The sequence below is a fragment of the Pipistrellus hanaki genome (genome assembly GCF_964339955.1).
Source record: "Pipistrellus hanaki genome assembly, chromosome: 6".
NCBI classification, from domain to species: domain Eukaryota; kingdom Metazoa; phylum Chordata; class Mammalia; order Chiroptera; family Vespertilionidae; genus Pipistrellus; species Pipistrellus hanaki.
The window spans coordinates 46,717,358-46,736,592 of record NC_140508.1 but is presented as its reverse complement, the minus strand read 5'-3'; the positions used below and the strand labels follow the sequence as shown (position 1 = coordinate 46,736,592).

General features: G+C 39.9%; 1 protein-coding gene across 4 annotated transcripts in view; it reads right to left on the bottom strand.

Annotated features, from left to right (window-relative positions):
• The window catches only part of CDH7 (cadherin 7), a 135,113-nt gene that overhangs the window by 76,853 nt on the left and 39,025 nt on the right, over positions 1-19,235 (bottom strand). For 3 of the 4 annotated variants that reach the window (XM_084887836.1, XM_084887838.1, XM_084887835.1), the window contains exons 3-4: positions 6,440-6,734; positions 2,139-2,258 (exon numbers count right to left, since the gene is read on the bottom strand). In XM_084887836.1, the coding sequence (XP_084743962.1) occupies positions 2,139-2,258; positions 6,440-6,734 (415 nt within the window). The remainder of the gene's footprint in view (positions 1-2,138; positions 2,259-6,439; positions 6,735-19,235) is intronic. The other variant, XM_084887837.1, reaches the window with a different exon arrangement.

Here is a 19,235-nt window from a genome sequence, read left to right as displayed (position 1 = left end):
CATGTGTTTTTTTTGTTTGTTTGTTTTTCTGTCAGAAATGTTACTTTCTTCTCAAAACTCTTAAATTTAGAGATAAAGAAATGTTATTTCTCACAGAAAATAGTACTAACACTAAGAAAGAAAGTCTAACTCAATTTTTTAAAATTTCTTTATTGATTAAAGTATTACATATGTGTCCTTAATTTAATTTACAGGTCTTCATCCCTTAAAGTACTAAAAATTGTCCATTTTTTTGGTCAGAAAAGTACATTTTTTGGGGAAAAAGTGTGTTCTCCATCTTATGAATTAGCAGAGACAGTAAAAATTCCCAGAAGAGCTCTGCACTAATGACTACAGATGAGAAGTCCCAATGACTAGAGCCCTAAAGACTCTAAACACAATAAAGTCAAACTCTTCATCTCTGGTCACACTGAATCCCTTAGATTCTGAAATCAAACTTATGTTTGAAGTACTAATAATATGATCCTATGCAATAGATTACTGCCCAGTTAATCAACCAGGGAGACCTCACCTATACAGACTGATGAAAAACCTGTTAGCTTACAAGAGAGCAAAAATCAAAAGCCTACCATTAAAAGAAGCAAAATATTTAACCCTTGGAATTAGTACATGCTATTTTTAGAGCACTTATATAAGGCAAGAGTATATAATTTGTTAGCAAAATGTCAGAAACTTGTCAATGTCTTTCCAGGCTATAAAGAGTAGACAGAGAAAGGAATGGGTGGGTGTTTGAATTTCAGTTCTCAGGTCTATCCTGCAATCAACCACAAATATGCTTTCTTCATTCACAGGCTTCATATCATGAACAGAATACTTTCACTTGCTTCTTTTCCTTTAGCACTTGCTTAATCACAACTATGTCTTCTCTACTCGACTTAGCAAGTGGCTTAAGAAACTCCACCACTAAATATACACTGCAGTCTCTGAAAATTCTAATGAATGACAGGCTAGAATTAAATTCACATCTCTCTTCATGCATGATTACAACTGCGATTCTCAAAAGACATTTAAAGTTTTTATCCCCCGCAGTGATTTGAGAATGAATTAAAATCACTGTTTTTTTTAAAAAAAAAATATGAAAATCAGGATAAATGGAATTAAAAATTCATTTAGAATCATAGGTACTATCAAATATTCATAATCATAAGCATGGCTATTTGAAGAATTCTCTGTGATAAAGGCAAAATTATTAAAACATAAGGAAGTTTTGGATTTTCACAGCAATGAAGAGAATCCATGGCACACACCAACCATCTTCACACGCATTCCCTCTTCCCTCCACACAAAGCCAGAAAAGAAGAGCTGATAAAATATTATTTTACAGCTGATATAGTGCTCTGAATTATATTCCTACTTAATGTAAACTGTATCAGTTTAAAAGCAAAGCACAGCATCTAGCCAAACAGCCACATAATCTATCAAGGAATCTTGCAACTTTTATTTATGTTTGGCTCTTGATATTAAAAATTTGCCATTTAACTTAGTCTTTGATTTAGCAGAATCCATCCTAGCTGTGATGTTTAAACTAATTTCCCTAAGAAATCTGGCCTCTGAATGATAAACTGAACCTACCACAGATTTGGCTGCATAGCAGACAGATTTCTTCTTGAGAATTAAATTTCACTGTGTATAATTCCTCTGTGGATTAATTAAAGAATAGAGCCCAGCCTGTGTCTGTTCAATTCCTAGTCAGGGCACATGCCTGGGTTGCAAGCTCGATCCCCCGTGTGGGATGTGCAGTAGGCAAACAACTGATGATTCTCTCTCATCACTGATGTTTCTGTCTCTCTCTCCCTCTCCCTTCATCTCTAAAATAAATAAAAATGTATTTTTTAAAATAGAGAAATAAAAAATAAAACTTAAAAGAAAATAATCAAGATTTTTTTAATGCAGTCAGGAGATAGTGGAAATAGTTTTAATATAAAATATCTTATAATTAAGAATACTAATATTTTAAATGTTTTTAATAGGTGCTATTGACTTTATAAATAATATGCTACTTATTACCATTATATACATATTGAAAAAAGCACCATAAAATGGTCAGTGCCAACTTGTGGCGTAAAAATCACTAATATTAATTCTATGCCAAGGTAGACATGTTGACTTTCTGAGGAGTGTCGCATTTCAAATTTTACCTGTCTTGGGTTCCACCGAGAAATATGGCTGTCCTTGCAGAATACTGTAGACCACGCGGGCGCTGTTGCCATATGTAGGATCATCAGCATCGGTTGCTGTCACTTGTACCACTGAGGTCCCTACATGCCAACCCAAAAACCAATGAATTAAAAACTTCCGGTGCCACAAAACGTAAACACAAAAGTCTGATGATTCTGCACTAGATACTAGATTTTTTTTTTTAATTTTGCATTTTTCTTGTTTCAAGGCACATTAAAATTGGATAGAAGTATGATAAATACTCATTAAGCCCTCAGAAATATTTAAGGGGCATGAAAATAGGTTGTCAAAAGTGTAAGATTGATGATGCCTATTAGACTGGGATATACTCAGAATTGGATGGGACTCAAATTTTTGGCATCTCATCCATCAGGGCCAGGTAACAAGTTTTTAGCAGGAGCAATCTCTCTCAGTCTCAATCACTGTCCAGGAGGCAGCCTGACAAACAAGAGCATCTGAACCTGAAATCATGGAGGGGATCTCACCGCCGCAGCTGAGCAAACCCAGAGAGAAACAGAAGCTCCATTAATTGAATAAAGAATATTGGATTATCTCACTATCATTTTAATCTCCAGCTCCAGTGAAATAAGCGAGTTAGGGAAAGACAAATGCCATGTGATCTCCCTTACATGTGGAATCTAATGAACAAAATAAACTGATGAACAAAATAGAAACAGAAGCATGATGGGTACATGGAACCGACTGACAGATGTCAGAGAGGAGGGAGGTTGGGGACTGGATGAAAGAAGGTGAAAGAATTAATCAGAAAACAAAACCCACACCATATATAACACATGCTATCACAGTGTGGTGATAGCAAGAGGTAAGGGAGGGTGGTTAGGAGGAGGTGGGCAAAAGCGGGCAGAATGGGGATGGAAACAGACTTTGCTTTGGGCGATATAGTATGCAGTGTGCAATGTTTTGCTGAGTTACACACTTGAAACCTGCATGGTTCTATGAACCAATGTCACTCCAATAAACTCCACTATAAAAGAATACTGGATTCATATTTAACTGGGTATTAGTTGGCTCTTTTATCTCTTTAGCAATAGTTTTATTTCGTATTTGTTTATGCTAATTGATTTAAAGCAAAAGTATGAAATGAAAATTTCAACCAAACCCCCAAAGGAGGAAAAATATGACGATTTTAATAATTTCATTATTAGCTGTTTTTCTACAATTCATAAGACAAAGTATCATATTGCTTCTTCATTTTACCATAAATCTACCTATTCCCTAGGGAAAGCATTTACTGTGCTCTGTTCTTTTTATTTCCATTTGGAATGTAATCTTAAAAACAGATGTTTTCTTAGTTTATATATTTAAGCACATGCTATTATATCAATTATGCTATATCTGATGGAGATGGAACAGATCATCTTTTTAATGTGTTTTACTAAGGTTCAAGTTTGGCTCTAATAATTTCTTAAAAATATGGCATTTTTCATCTAACATTTATTTTAGATCTATTCATACATGGATCCCCCTTTATAAATGCCTTAAAGAAGTCATTAATGTCCACTCTAAGAAAATAAATCTATTCTTTTCTTCATACACTGATTTCCTTTTATTTAAAATTAGGTTGAAATTATGAAATAAAATAATGATACTGTTGTTGATTTTTTGGTTTTGGGTTTTTTTTGTTTTGTTTTGTTTTGGTTTTTGAAGATTTGTTTTGCTTCAAGTTTTCTTTTCTTTTATGATCTTGGGTGATTGTGCCCTGTGAATGCCTGCTATGACCAAATAGTGAAAAATGTAGCCAAAACCGATTTGGCTCAGTGGTAGAGCGTCGGTCCCAGGTTCGATTCTGGTCAAGGGCATGTACATTGGTTGTGGGCACATCCCCGGTAGGGGGTGTGAAAGAGGCAGCTGGTTGATATTTCTCTTTCATCGACATTTCTAGCTCTCTATCTCTCTTCCTTCCTCTCCGTAAAAAATCAATAAAATATATTTTTTAAATGTATATTTGAAAAACATTTTAAGAATTAAATTTTGATGTATTTTAGAATGTTAGAATCAATGACATTGATGTTATCTATTTTCTCTATTCTGCACCATCGTATAGTACTATTCATTCTAGTGATGTGATTAGTATTGATTTCCTACTTCATTAGAAAAGAAAACAACTTCAAACAAACAAAAGGATGAATAGTATACTTCAGGAAATTTGGTTGTGTAGTATATATATTCTTCTAAAGTGTTCATTACTGTACTGTACACACAGAGATATTCTCAAATAACTAAATTCCCCATACTTTTGTGTGCTTCCCTGGCAATGAATAAACAATCCTAAGGGCTAGCAAGTATTTAAAAATCTTACAATAGTCAGTATGTAATGAAAAGAAATAGCCCTCAATATTAAACTCTGAAAGCTTGTGATATATATAACATACTACTTAGTGGTTATCATAGCTACTTAGTTAGAATAAAATACTTAGATAAACTATGACGCACTAAAAATACATATAACCTATTTTAGGAAGAAATTCATTATTCTTATTTCAAATGTTGATATTAACCCAGTGATCACAATTAGTGTCAATTAAATCCTGAAGACATTAGAAAGTCATTTTCTAAGAACTTGTTAACCTGTTGGAATCAATAAAAAAAAAAACACTAAAATAACTTAACGTGTGCAAAAAAAATCATGCTGTTTGGCACCAGAGTGGCACCACTGAAACCAAAGCTACAGGACATCCGTGAGCCTCTGAAACCAAGTTTCCCTTCTGTTCCAGGCAGGAGAGGAAAACCTTAGCAAGCCAATGAAGAGCACCCACCAATCCCACAAAATGATGGGGTTGAACTGAATTGCTCTAACTCTCCTCAAAAATCCTGTTTTGCTAAACATTACTGTCCTGAGGAGGATAATGTGCTTTGTCTTTCTCTAAAACTTCCAAAACCTTGCTGCTGTTGTCACTGTTATTTTTGTTATTGTGGTTAAACAACAACAGCATGAAGCACTCTGAAGAGGCAATCGCTACAGAGAAAGTGTGAAAAAGCTTGTTTGGTCAAAGAAATCTGTACATAGAAGCTATTGGAGGGATAATACCACCACTGTGGTTTGCATTTTTTCCTGCCCAAGAGCATCGATTCCTCTGGCTCATCCTCCATTTGGATTTCTTTGGAATCAAAGAGCCATGTGCTCCAAATAAATTTCCCTCTCCCATCCCATAAGAACAGAAATCTCGGGTCACCGAATTGTGATTTCTCCTAAAGGGCACACACAATTCACATCTTTGCAATTGCACTTCCTGGCATAGTAGATGCCTTTATTGAATCCTGGAATGAATGAAATAACCTTTATTGAAAGTAAAATCACACAGGGTAAAATTTTCCTGTGTTAAAATACAAGTTCAATTATTATTTTAAATAAGCATCCTCCTTTGATATTAAAAATAACAGGAAATAAACATATAAAGCTACTGTCTCCATTCCAACCCCATAATGTTTTATTGTTTTGTAAGGTCATCCATATTTAAACTAAATGCTGGCTGAAACTATTCCAAAGGTACCTGAATGCATTGAATTTAAAATGGAGTTTAATATTATTTGATATAAAGTATATACTGGAAGTACTTTACTTTCTATTTTTGCAGAAACGGGGCAATGTCAAAGGGTCTTGGAACAAAACAACCTTCATCATTCTTTTATATACCTCAAACTAAGGATCACTTTCCCATTATTATTAATTCAATATAAAATCCCATGCATTTAAGTTTCTGGAGAAATTAGAAAAAAAGATTACTAGTGGCACGTGGATGGGCCTTTGTCATTCAAGAATACGCTACAGAAGAGGCCACCAGATCTAAATGACAGTCTGACTAGCCACTCACAACCTACCTAATACCGTGACCACAGAGAGATGCTTACAATAATTCATCATTATCCTACTATCAGGAGAGAGAAAAATAAAAGATCATCCCACTGTTGTGTCTGCAGAGATTTTCCTTTTAAACTTCTTAGTTTTAATTGTTATTTTTACATTTTGAATTGAAAGTGAATGTAAACAGTAAGAAATTTCCTGAATATATCGAGCTAGCTGTGTAAAAGGAAAAACTTCCTCATTTGCCTCATAATAAACTAACAAGTTGAATAATAGTATTCAGGTCCTGGTTACTAACACATCTCCAACACTCTCCCCACCCTAACTGTTAGGTTATATACAAACGTGATTTTTTTTTTCCAGGACAGATGATGATTTAATTTTAAAGCCAAAGCCCCTGAGATCAGACACTGCAAACCATGTGCATTGTTAACTTACCCACAGGAGACATTTCGGGAATCCCGGCGGTGTACGGGCCGTCCAAGAATTTGGGCTCATTGTCATTGATGTCCTGAATCTTGATGACGAACTCGGACTCGGGCTCCACGGGCTTGTTGGTGAGCCTGTCCAGCGCTTGGGCTCGGAGCGTGTAGTAGGCCTGCTCCTCGCGATCCAGCCTCTTGGTGGCATGGATATCCCCAGTGTTCTCATCAATAATGAAAATGGAACTGGCCCCTTCGCCTGACAAGATGTATTTGATGGAACCATCTCCTTTATCAACATCAGAGTGAAGCTGGTGAAAAATTCATGTGAGATGAGATTAACTTACAAGGGAGTCAGCGATATGGAGACATGTAAAAACAGTTCTTATGTTGGGCAGCAGCACATGCAATTTTTTTTTGTTCTTGGAAAGATGAGCAGGCGCTCACTGTGCACAGCGGACAGGCTATTAGAGCATGTCCGCTTGCACTGGTGAGCAAGACAGTTTCATCTCTTCCTGTAAAAAGCCTCATCTCCAAAGGTATTTCATGTCTCTCTCAAGGTTAGGAACTTGTGGGTGTTTTTGTTTTTGTTGTTGCTTTTAATATATTTGTATTGATTTCAGAGAGAGGAAGGGACAGGGAGAGAGAGATTGTAGCATCACTGATGAGAGAGAATCATTGATTGGCTGCCTCCTGAATGCCCCATACTGGGGATAGAACCCGCAACCTGGGCATGTGCCCTTGACCAGAATCGAACTCAGGATGCTTCAGTCTGTAGGCTGACATTCTACCCATGGAGCCAAAATGGACAGGGCCGGAACTTGTGTTGTTGTTTTTTAATGGGTCTGTCCTTGCCTGATTTACTAGTAGACATCTCCTTCGGACTGAGCAGATATTCAGTAAATAAGTATAATGGGTTGACTTGGTCTTGTTCTAAGCAAAGGGACTTGCTATAGGACATTTATAAATCTCAGTCTAGTGCAGTATGTATTATACTTATAAATACCAGCATTCTTTGAGGCTGCCCTCCCTCCCACTTCACTCTCTTTTTTCATGACTGTCAAACATGGATGAATGTCCATCATTAAATCAGTTCCCAGATCCTGTTCTATACTTCAGAATTTGAAGCTGAAAAAAATGGCACTGCTCTCTGAAGTAGGAATTTTAAATTAATGTGTGCCTGAGACTTCAACTAAACCCTTTCTCCAAATACCAAGAACTACATTCCGATGTGCATGATTAACCCTGGCTTCCAGGAGCATGGGCTGTGAGGCTGATTTGCATTTTCTATCTGGGACTGTCCCTTCTGCACGTCAGAACATTATGTTGAACAGAGGAACCTTAGGAAACTCAAAAATGATTACACATTTTTCTGAACTTTGTCACCTGATAAATCCAGGACTCAAATCCTCATTTCAACCTTCATCCGTTCCCCAGAATGGCCATCATTCTGGACTTGGATAAATATGAATGCAAAAAAACCTGTTTACCAAGTAACACAGCTTTCCCCTGTCCTACAGAACTGTGTCTGCATTCTTCAAAAGGCGAGGCGCTAAAAATATAAAATATGGCGAACTGCTTTGGAAGGTGAATGCAGGGCGTATGTTCCTTCTGGGAAGCCGTTGGGGAGAGCGCTGGCGTGTACCCCGGATTTCTGTGAGTGATCCCTCCACTGCACCAGAACAGCTGTGTTTATACTCTGCTTCTGCATATTCAAATATCTGGTTTATGCCTTAGTTTCTGTAGCTTTTAGTCGGGACCAAAAAAGTACAGAAAGTGAATTCCTGGCACCAATTATAATTTAGATTTGTTCCAAGTGGGATCGTCAGGTGGATCACAGTTCTGCGTGTTTATCCAGCATGTGGAGAAGTTGTAGTCCTGAAATACAGTGAATTACTTCACTCTCTTCTGTCATTCTCGGGGTTACTACTCCATACATATCTCCCTCTAATTTAAGATGAAGAAAGCTGAGAAATAGTATAGTTTGTGTGCTCCATGAGTGCCAGGACCTGTTCTTAATGTTCTCTGTGCAATAGCTCATTCTATGTTCACATTGTGACTCTATCATCCCTATGAACAGATGAGGAAACCGAGGTAGACAAAGGCTAAGGATTTTGCTTGAGGTCCTGCAGCCGACTCTCTGTGGCTGCACCAGGGTTATAAATCCCTGCAAGCTGCTAGAAGCCCACCGCCACCCCCTCCTGTGGGACCCTCTCTCTGAGAGACTGGCACATGCCACCTGTCCCCACCTGAGAGCTCCCCAAATGTTAAAAAATCTCAGTGCTTCAGGTGGTTGCCATCCACAGGCTTCAGGACTTGCCAGAAAGGCTCCTTTCTTGGCATTATATAACAGCACTAACCTCTACCATCATCAACAACACATACCAAAAAGTCCAACTCCTGAGACAAGGGCAGATGATAAATGAAAACAAGTTGTTTTCAAGCTGCTGACACCTCTAGTACTCCCCCTGTACATACTTCTCACAGTCACCCTCCAAACCCATCCTCACCCTTACCTGAGCCTTTCTGGGTTAGGAGTGTCTACATGCTATGGCTGACTGTGGTGCGAAATGCTAAGGAAGATTCGATGACCACAGAAACACATATGTAATACACAGGTCACTCCTTCAATCAAAGGCCTACTGTATCTCTAAATCTAAATATTTCCTCCATCATCATCAGCAGCAGCAGCATCATCATCATTGCAAATGAGCACAAATAGTGAGGAGCACAGAGCCCTGACCTGAGTCTAGCTCCTAAGGGGATAGAAGGGACGGGGAAAGAGATAAGACCATATGTGACTCCTATACCTCAGTATATGCCAGCACTGTGTATGGTAACAAAGTAAGAAATACCCAATCATGTTGGACTCTTCATATCCTACACAGGCCATGAACACAAATTACACTGTACAGGCACCCTAAAACATATGTATAATAATTCATTATAGCCCTAACCAGTCAGGCTCAGTGGATAGAGTGTTGGCTTGTGGACTCAAAAGTCCCAGGTTCAATTCCAGTAAAGAGCGTGTACCTTGGTTGTGGGCACATACCCAGTAGGGAGTGTGCAGGAGGCAGCTGATCAATGTCTCTCTCTCATTGTTTCTAGCTCTCTATAGCTCTCCCTTCCTCTCTGTAAAAAATCAATAGTTGTGTGTGTTTTTTTTTTAAATTCATTTTAGCTCCATCCTCTTCCACTTGGTAAAGAACCCATGCAATATCTCTATTTTAACAATCCCTTCTTTTTGATTTCTCCAAACAATCCTAATTTGGAATCTTAAAATCTTTCACTTGGGCTATTTCAAAACTTCCCAGTTATTCCCCTTTAATAACTGACATCATCTAGGCTGTCACTGTGCTTGTCAGAAAATATCTCCCTAAAATATGCAATGAATTATATCACACCCTCATTTAATTGCTATCATGATTGATGGATTTAACCCCAGTTCTAAGCAGAGGGCTCCATGCTATCATCCTGGCCTCTCTTTCCTACTGGGGTTCACCACTGCCTGAGCATGGAAAACATTTCTATTTTCCAAAACACTTTCTTCATCATCCTGCTTACCTACAGCATCCTACTTGGCTTAATTCAAGTTCCCTAGAACTGAGGTCTTAGCAACCCCACTGTCCTCCATGTAATGCTGCTTAAATTTCTACAACAGAAAGCATCAAATTGTGCTTTATATTGAAAATCCAGTTTCACTGTTTGTCTATCCACCCCTCCTTTAACTTATAAATTCCTTCAGAGCTGGGTTATTTTTATCACCATATTTCACTTTCTCAAGAAACATCCTGTTGTATTAAATTTAGCAAATGTATGAATGCACTTCGTAAAACAGCCGTGCTTATTTTATTTCAATTTCTATCCTTTTACGTTTTAATGGTAGTAGGTAAAAAGAAAACAAACTAAATAACAAGAAAAACACATCCTATATCTCTTGTGTGTTCTCCCTACTCCTCCAAACTGTCTAAATGGAGCACAGGCACCTTGTTCTATATGCCCAGAGCGACACTTGGCATGTTATATTGAACCAACAAATTTGCACGCCTGTGCTCCCCATGAGGCAGAGCCCTTTAGGAGCAGACGATCACACACACACACACACACACACACACACACACACTCTCTCTCTCTCTATCTCCAGGAGAGTTTTATGCACCTTTAGATGGCAGAATCTCTATGTTCTTGATTAATTTTTACTCACCCTTTATTTTTCTTGAAGACTGCAAAGACCAAAATTAAAAATGAATCAATGCACTGCAGTTCTGACGATTTTCTTACAGGTATTTGATCAACTGGGCCTGATACAAACTAATGAACTACCTGGTCTAGCATTTTCAATTCATCTGCTTAAAGGCTGAAAATGGTGATAAAGACTGAGATTAAAAATTCAATTAAGTGTGCAGGAGGCAGCTGATCAATGATTCTCTCTAATCATTGATGTTTCTATCTCTCTCCCTCTCTTAAATCAATAAAACATATTTTAAAAACATCAATTAATTCTACTGGTCAACTTTCTTCCCTCTAACAAACAGCTTAAATCCTGTTATCATCTGACTGGCGACCTGGTTATTACGCTCTGACCCTTAGTCTCGTCTGTGCAATGGAGATAAAAATACCTACACTTGGATTGAATGAAAAATTGTGGCAATTACTGGAGATGACGCAGCAGAATGTGACTCAGTAGGGTAAATTACTATACCATCAGAATTGTACTTTTTAATGTTTTTGCCTTTGAAAACATACTAAATTTCATGTCATGAAAAAAAAAAAAAAACACAAATCTAGCAGAAACCGGTTTGGCTCAGTGGTAGAGCATAGGCCTGCGGATTGAAGGGTCCCAGGTTCGATTCCGGTCAAGGGCATGTACATAGGTTGCAGGCACATCCCCGGTAGGGGGTGTGCAGGAGGCAGCTGGTCAATGTTTCTCTCTCATTGACGTTTCTAGCTCTTTATCTCTCTCCCTCTCTGTAAGAAAAATCAATAAAATACATTTTTTTTAAAAATCTACACATAAAACTATTGGGAAAGTAATAATGTTTATCTTGGAAACTTTGAAACTAATAAAATATCTCTATGATAAACTTCACTGACGTAGATATAGTGAGGACAAATATTTCTAGATTTTCATTCAATTTTTCCTTGTAATGAACATTTGACTAAGAAAAGTGCAAAATACATTATTATATAAATAAAAGTCTATGCTGCTACTACCTTTGTTTATAAAAATTGAGTAATGATATCTAAGTAAAAAAGTAAGCAGATTCTCTTGAGGAATATGTTAATTAATCTGTGGATGATTCTTATTGAATACTAGAGGCCCAGTGCACAAAATTCGTGCATGGGGCGTGGGGTTAACCCTCAGCCCAGCCTGCACCCTCTTTAATCTGGGACCACTGGCTCCTAACTGCTCACCTACCTAACTGCCTGATTGCCCCTAACCGCCGCCCCCCCCCCCCCACCTAGTCGCCCTCAACTGCCCACCCTGCCAACCTGGTTACCCCTTACTGCCCCCCTGCCAGCCCAGTTGCTCCCAACTGCCCCCCTGTGGGACTAGTCACTCAATGCAGCCTGCTGATAAGTCCTTTAGTCATCCCACACTAACCCCCCTGCTGGCCTGGTCGCCCCAAGCAGCCTACTGCTAGATTGTTTGGTCACCCCTCACTAATCTGCTTGTCAGCCTGGTCACCCCACACAGCCTGATGTTTGGTCATTTGGTTGCCCTACACTAACGCCCTGCCAACCTGGTCACCCCACATAGCCTGTTCGATTGTCCGTTTGGTTGCGATGGTCCTTAGGCTTTTATATATATAGATTAGCAAAGATTTCTAAGGTGAATTTTTCTACCATAGGTTTACTATTATAGATCCCTGGTTTTTTAGAGTTAAAAAATATATTAGACATTGTTAGAACTGATGCAATTTACTTTTACTAAACTTTCACAAGGTTAAAATTTTAAGTATAGAGGGCATATTAAAACAATAATTGGCAGAGTAAATCTGTTGCAATATACACATTACATGCAAGTTTCCTTTTCTCATTATGCTTTCTAATAGATTTTTCCACATGCCACTGGGTACCTTGTAATTATCAAGCTGTTGAGGAAATATTACACATGAAAACAAGGGGATGAGTCCTTTTTTCTGCTTGAAGTATTCCTAATTTATAATTATCATTGTGGTCCTGGATAACGGGACATGATTTTCTTGTGAAGCCTCTTTGAGGAAGGTGCATAGTTTAAGACATACTGACATTAATTACTGCACAGAGAGGCATACAGGAATGGGATCTAATGCAGGAAGTGGTTAGGTAAGGTTTAATTGCTAATGAAATCTCATTTATAATTTTTTAACCAACAATAAATAAAAAAGGAGGGGGGCTACCCAGATTATGTTTATTCTCAGAAAGAGTTCACACAATTCAGCGGTGATAAACACCCCATCCACAGTCTCAGTTCATTCACTTAGTAGCTGAATGCCACCAGGTAGGTCAGTGCAAAGGAACAGAGGCATGACCGGTGACTCTCCACTCTGCTCCTGGCTCAGCTGACCTTTTGGCTCCTTACTCTCAGTTGATCCATCTGTTATAGATCAGCATCTGCAAATGGACACTTGACCTTGAACAATGAAGATAATAGGAAGAAATGCACTTGGAAGTGCTTTGTAAAAAGTAACTTTCAATCCCTGAGTATAAAGCACAGCAGAACGATCTGCATTCCTTACGAAGGAACACTCCTGCTTTTGTGTGTGCCCGCGGTGTGGTTACTCACAGCTTTCCATTAAGAGGCACATCTTGTTCATCAGGAACCCAGCGATAACCACGCAGAAAAGCATCCTCACGTCCCCACAGCTGCCTGCGCCTCCCTGAAGAAAGCTGCACAGGGCTCCTCTCACCCTCCCTCCAGCAGCCATCACCAGGGGACATCCCAAACTTCCCAACAGTTTCGCCTGCCGTGATCACTTTTTTACCGAACAAAACTCCTCCTGGGCTGATGTCCCTGTGAGCACAGTACTTCTCTGCCTCCAGTCCCGCCCACGCAATACCTGCTCACTCAGTCCTAAATGCCAGGAGTGAACTGGAAGCTGTTAGAAAGCAAGCCCCTGGGAATGGTCAGCTTTTCTCTCGGGAACGTCACTTTTAATCTTGCTTTTAAACTAGAGATTGGGCAGGAAATGCAGTCACATGGGGTAGAGCGGTGCTACTCCACATACGGTCCAAGGACTGGGTCCCTCTCTGCAGGTCCAGAGAAGTTGGAACATGGAGAGGAGGATCTCAGCAATGTTCGTAATTGCACAGAGTAATTTATTGTGGTTGAATCTGATCATAACAACAAATAGGGGGTGAATTTTTAGAAAATGCAGTTACAAAGTTATTAGGCGGTCACAATGGAGCATGTCCTATGTTCTTAAAAACAAAGGAGCTTGCCCATGGTCCTTAACCCAGATTAGCTAAGAAGTGCTGGGTGAGTGGATAGAGCCTCACATCCACTGTGAGTGCTTGCTTCTGGGCGCTCATCCCTTTAAAACTCGTGGCCAGCCCTATATTAGGGGGAACTGGAGGGTCCTGGCCACCAAAAGGATACAGGCCATCTGCAGGGCCACCCTTAAGACTGAGGTAGGTGTTTCGTAGCTGGCATTTTAGAGAAGGAACTCAGGTAAATTGCGTAATGGGTTTGTAAAACATTTCCTGACGTCTTCCGCACCGCACTGCCTTGCCTTGTGCACTCAAAACCAGAAACCATAAGCTCGAAAATGATGGAAATAAAATTTTGGAGTTTACATTTGGGTGAGAAAACTCCAACACTTGGTAAGCTGCAAATTGGCAAAGAGAGCCATTTTGCCAAAGTTAATACTTTTTGGGGGGCCATCCACACCCCATGACCAGCTGAGCTTTTTAGCTCCTCCTCCTCTCCTAATTTAGGACAATTCAGAAGAGCCTGCTTAGCTCCAGAGCTGCCCGATACATTCTTCTTTTTTCCATGCCTCCAAACGCTTTAATGTCTACAAGCTTCACACTCTGAGTGAACAGTCACAAGAGTGAGGAGGATTCACTGTGATGTTTTTCACAGATGAAAGAAAGAAGCAGAATTGCCTTAACTCAGCCCCGTGGCCACATCTGTAAGCATTTCTCCCACACAACACTCTCCTCACTCCATTCGCCATGCCCAGGGTGAGCGCCTCATGTTCATTCAAGTGGTACAGTGCCCAGATCTGCTGCAAATATTTCAGATAGACTATGTGTCCATAGGCCCAGACCTTTTCATTTTTAAAAGCTCTCCAGGTCATACGATGATCCACCCAATGTAAGAACCACGGGCTCAAAGGAAGAGAGGAATACAAGATAAGCCTAGGGAAATACCCTCCATTTTACCGACATCATTTTGAGAAACAAGAGAAAAAGGTTTCTTCACTAGGTAAAAAGGAATATAAGCCGGTCTGCAGAGTTTTGGCAGTAATTTGCTGAAAAGATACAAATTTACAAAACATAACTCAAAAAATTTTTTTTCTGGCATAAATTCAATAAAAACAGAAGTTTCCTAAGTGAAGACAATAACCCATTTCACATGACAGACCCTCAAGGGGATGGGACTGTCTCTTGTAAAACAGAGCAGGTATGAGACATAAGACCATATTCTGCCTAGGGTGACCTCAGAAGAAACTAAGACGCATTTTGTTCTCCAAAACAAAGTATCACTTTGAATAAATGAGGCAAACAGTGATTCCATAGCCTTCTTAAGCCCTCAGCAACCACAGCAATGTCAATATCCTGCCTTCCCATCGCTGACCGTCTTGACTGCACTGTTTAATGCCCTAAAGATAGAAGTTTCCATAAACAAATGTAATACAATCAGCAAAGCTATAGGAAGAAAAAGAAAGAGAGCACAGTGGAGGGATTGGCAACAAGGAGTGAGTTAATAATAGTTGACATAAGAGTGAGCCAGACCTGGGAAAGGCATCATGGGTTTTCCTGGGAGAGAGGACCTGGCCTGTCCTTCTGTGTTTGCAGGTTGATCTGGTGTCATCTGGGGGATTCCACCAGCACCACCCCCAGGGAGGTGGTGCATCCCAGCGCTAAGAAACAAGCAGAGGAGGGTGAGGAGCACCACTGCTTACGGCTGATTTTTTGCAAAATCTGGTTTGGCTTTTAAACTAATGAAATTCTGCCCTTTTTTAAAAATGCAATACATCCTCCGAGTATTTTCTTTAACAGCCACATTTATTTCATAGTATGACTCTGTCCCTTCCTCTCAAATGAGTATCAAATATTAGCACTCTGCTCTCCATTAACCCACGAACTGAGATTCAAGGCAAATAAAACAAGCTTTCTGGCAGCACAATCAGAATCACTAAGGTGAGTCAGAATAATACTGACACCAACTTCACATCTGTATTAAGCATCGTGACAAAGGACAAGAATCAGGGGACTGGAGGCCAGAGCCACAGATGCTACTCTAACACTGAACAACCCGAAGCAATTAGTACCTTCTTGGGACATTAATTTGTTCATTTACAGGATGGATCGGAGGAGGGAGTTATCCTGACAACTCTCGATCCTCTCGGAAGAAAGTTGGTTAACTATAATCACCCACCCAGATTCCTCAGACATTCTGGGTCATGGGGGCTTTGATTTATATGGATGATAATGCCTATACAATTCTATAAAATCACATATAGGAATTGTGGGTTATGTGCTAAAGTCGGACTGTGGTAGAATATGTTCAGATGATGGCATCCTCAGAAACTCCCATAGGTTTATTTTGTAACACTCTTTTCTATAATTTCAAAATGTCTGTTTTGTAATAGTTCGTGGGGAAGAAAAACACATTAAGACATTATTCCAGTGTAGTTGCAAGTGAGGACCTGTTTTCCCTATATATACCAGCCAAAAATTTGGTTAAATAACTCAACAAACATAATTTATCTCTTAATTAAAAATGTATGAAGAACATAAACAAAGGATCATTAAAGGGAACATCAAAATAATACGCTACTGCAACACAATTGTCAGGTCAAGTGTACTTATTTGAAAGTAAATATGAATAGTACTTTCTTATAATTTATAGTATATCTTATGATGCACAAATTCATTAGTATCACTTACAAATATACACACTCAGAAGACCCATATGCTCTCTCTTTCCCTGAGACTTATAATGTTATATGTTGCTCTGCTTCATCTAGTCACATTATAGATGCCTGGTTAAAATGTATTATGTGTGTCAATCTGAATATCCCACCCTCCCTGCAGCACTACTGGAATGATAGTAACTTCGTGGTAGAAGCCTGCTAGCCAGGGCTCTTACTATACAGAAACACTCAGGAGGCATCATTTTGGTGGTGTCTCCCCCTTGTTTCCTATGTTGCTTCTATTAACTAAAACTCCCTCTACTGTGGACCAATAAAAATAAACAAATAAATAGTGCTAACTGAATCTCCTTTCTTTTACATTACTTTTAAAAATCCCATAAGGAAATGGTGTATGGTGTCACATTACCTAATAATAGACAAACATGTAAATTGACCATACCTCCACTACGCCCACAGCCAATCAGAATAAATATGCAAATTAGAAGGCCAAAGATGGTGGCTGCCTAGCTGCTCCAGGCATGGAGTGGCCAGGTGGGGTAGGACGCCTACTATGAGAGGGAGGGTGAGGGGGTGAAGGGATCTACAGGAGTGGAGAGCTGCAGCTAAGACAAGACTGCAGACTCCAAAGCAGCAAAGACGAAGATGGCATACTCCATCCTGAGTGGGCAGCAAAGATGAAGAAGAAAGACTCTGGCAGGAGCAAAGGCCTGGGTCCTGGGTGCCAGATGAAAACCAGTGCTGGAAGCCAAGGGAAGGAAGGCCTCTTGCACGAATCTCTTTGTGCAGCAGGCCTCTAGTCTACACTAATAAAAGAGAAACATGCAAATTAACCAACACTCCACTACACCAAGTCATGCCTACCAGCCAGTTAGGAGTGAGTATGCAAATTAACCCAACCAAGATGTTGGCTGGCCACTGGAGCAGGAGCAAGAAAGAGGCTTAGTTTGCCCCTGACGATGAAGGAAGCCAAGCTTCCTGCCCACCCTGGCTGGCCCTGGCCTCTGCTCAAGGCTACAAAGTTTCAATTATAGAAGATAAATAAATCCTAGATACTTGCTTCCAGCTGGCCATGGCCTCCACTCAAGAAAGCACTGAAAAAAAAAAAAATTAAGAAAGAAAGAAAAAAAGAAGGGGATGGGACCTTGGGTTGCCAGGAGGTGATCAGGCCAGGATGGGATGGCAGGGGCCACTGGGGTAAGCAGACCAGCAGGGGGGCCAGTTGGGGGTGAGCAGGCCAGTGGGGATAAAAGGTGAGGGTGAGCAGGCCAGCAGTGGGGGGGCAATTGGGGGCGAGTAGGCTGGTAGGCAGAGTGGTTAGGGGCAATCAGGCAGGCAGGTTAGCGACTGGAGCCAGCAGTCCCAAATTGTGAGAGGGATGTCCAACTGCCAGTTTAGGCCCGATCACTGTAAACTGGCAGGAGGACATCCTTTGAGGGGTCCCAGATTGGAGAGGATCCAGGTTGGGCTGAGGAACACCCCTGCCCCCGTGCACGAATTTTGTTCACCGAGCCACTAGCATCAAATATAAAACAATTAGTAGTCACCATGACTTAGTAATCACTGCCAGGAGTCCACTCTGGACTGCAGTCCTATGTGAAATGGAACCATTTTAATCATGAAAAACTTACGACAAAATTCTCCCGAAGGCCTGATCACATCTAACTTGAATCCCATCACTCCTATTAAAATATGTAGCTGCTCTGTTCCTTTCTGTAATCGAATATTTCTTCACTGTCTATTTGCAATCCTGACTTTTATCCACCCTGTTTTATATATTGTTTTATAGCTCTCTTATGCAAACAGCTAATGGTGAGAGTTAATATTTATTGCATAATTATGCGTCAGACTGTATGGCAAAAGAGACTTTAATTCTCTTATCAAACTTCTGTAGTAGGCTTTATTGGCCTAATTTTATACACTAGAAAATTATGTTTTAACAGATTAAATACCTTGACCAAGCTTACACAGTAACCTCACAGACTCAAATTAAACTCTCACCAACAAAGTCTATATTCAACCCATTCTTATCTATACTATGCTGCTCCCATCTATTTCCTCCCATGAGAGATGATTGACCCTAGACAATCTTAAGATTAATGCATTCCCCAAAAAATCCAACCTGCCTAGCTGGTTTGGCTCAGTGGATAGAGCATCCTCCTGCAGACAAAGGGTGCTGGGTTCGGTTCCAGTCAAGGGCACATACATTGGTTGCAGACTCCTCCCAGGCCCAGGCCCTGGTCTGGGACATGCAGGAGGCAACCAATCAATGTGTTTCTCTCACATTGATATTTCTGTCTTTCCCTCTCTCTAAAAATCAATGGGAAAATGTCCTCAGGATATTTAAAAACAAACAAACAAAAAAATCCAACCTAAAGAAGATAGACCTTGAGTTTTCAGTTTTTGGCTCAGATCCCTCCTTGTCTTCCTTTGACCTCCACCCTTAGTCAATCGTCAGTCAACAATGTCCCACCTCAACAGTCTAACAATATTTTTGTCTCCAGATCACCCTTCACAGCCCTGAATCAGGGTATCATTATTTCTCACACACATTAACAGCACAGCAATTTATACTTTACAAAAACTGGACAGTCACTTGCCTGCACTCCCTTCCTTTAACATCATGAACACACAGTTTTATCTGACTGTCATATGATCTTATCGATGCCCAATGACTTTACTGACATAAGACCAAGAATGTGGTACGGTGGCTCCCTCTGACTTTTC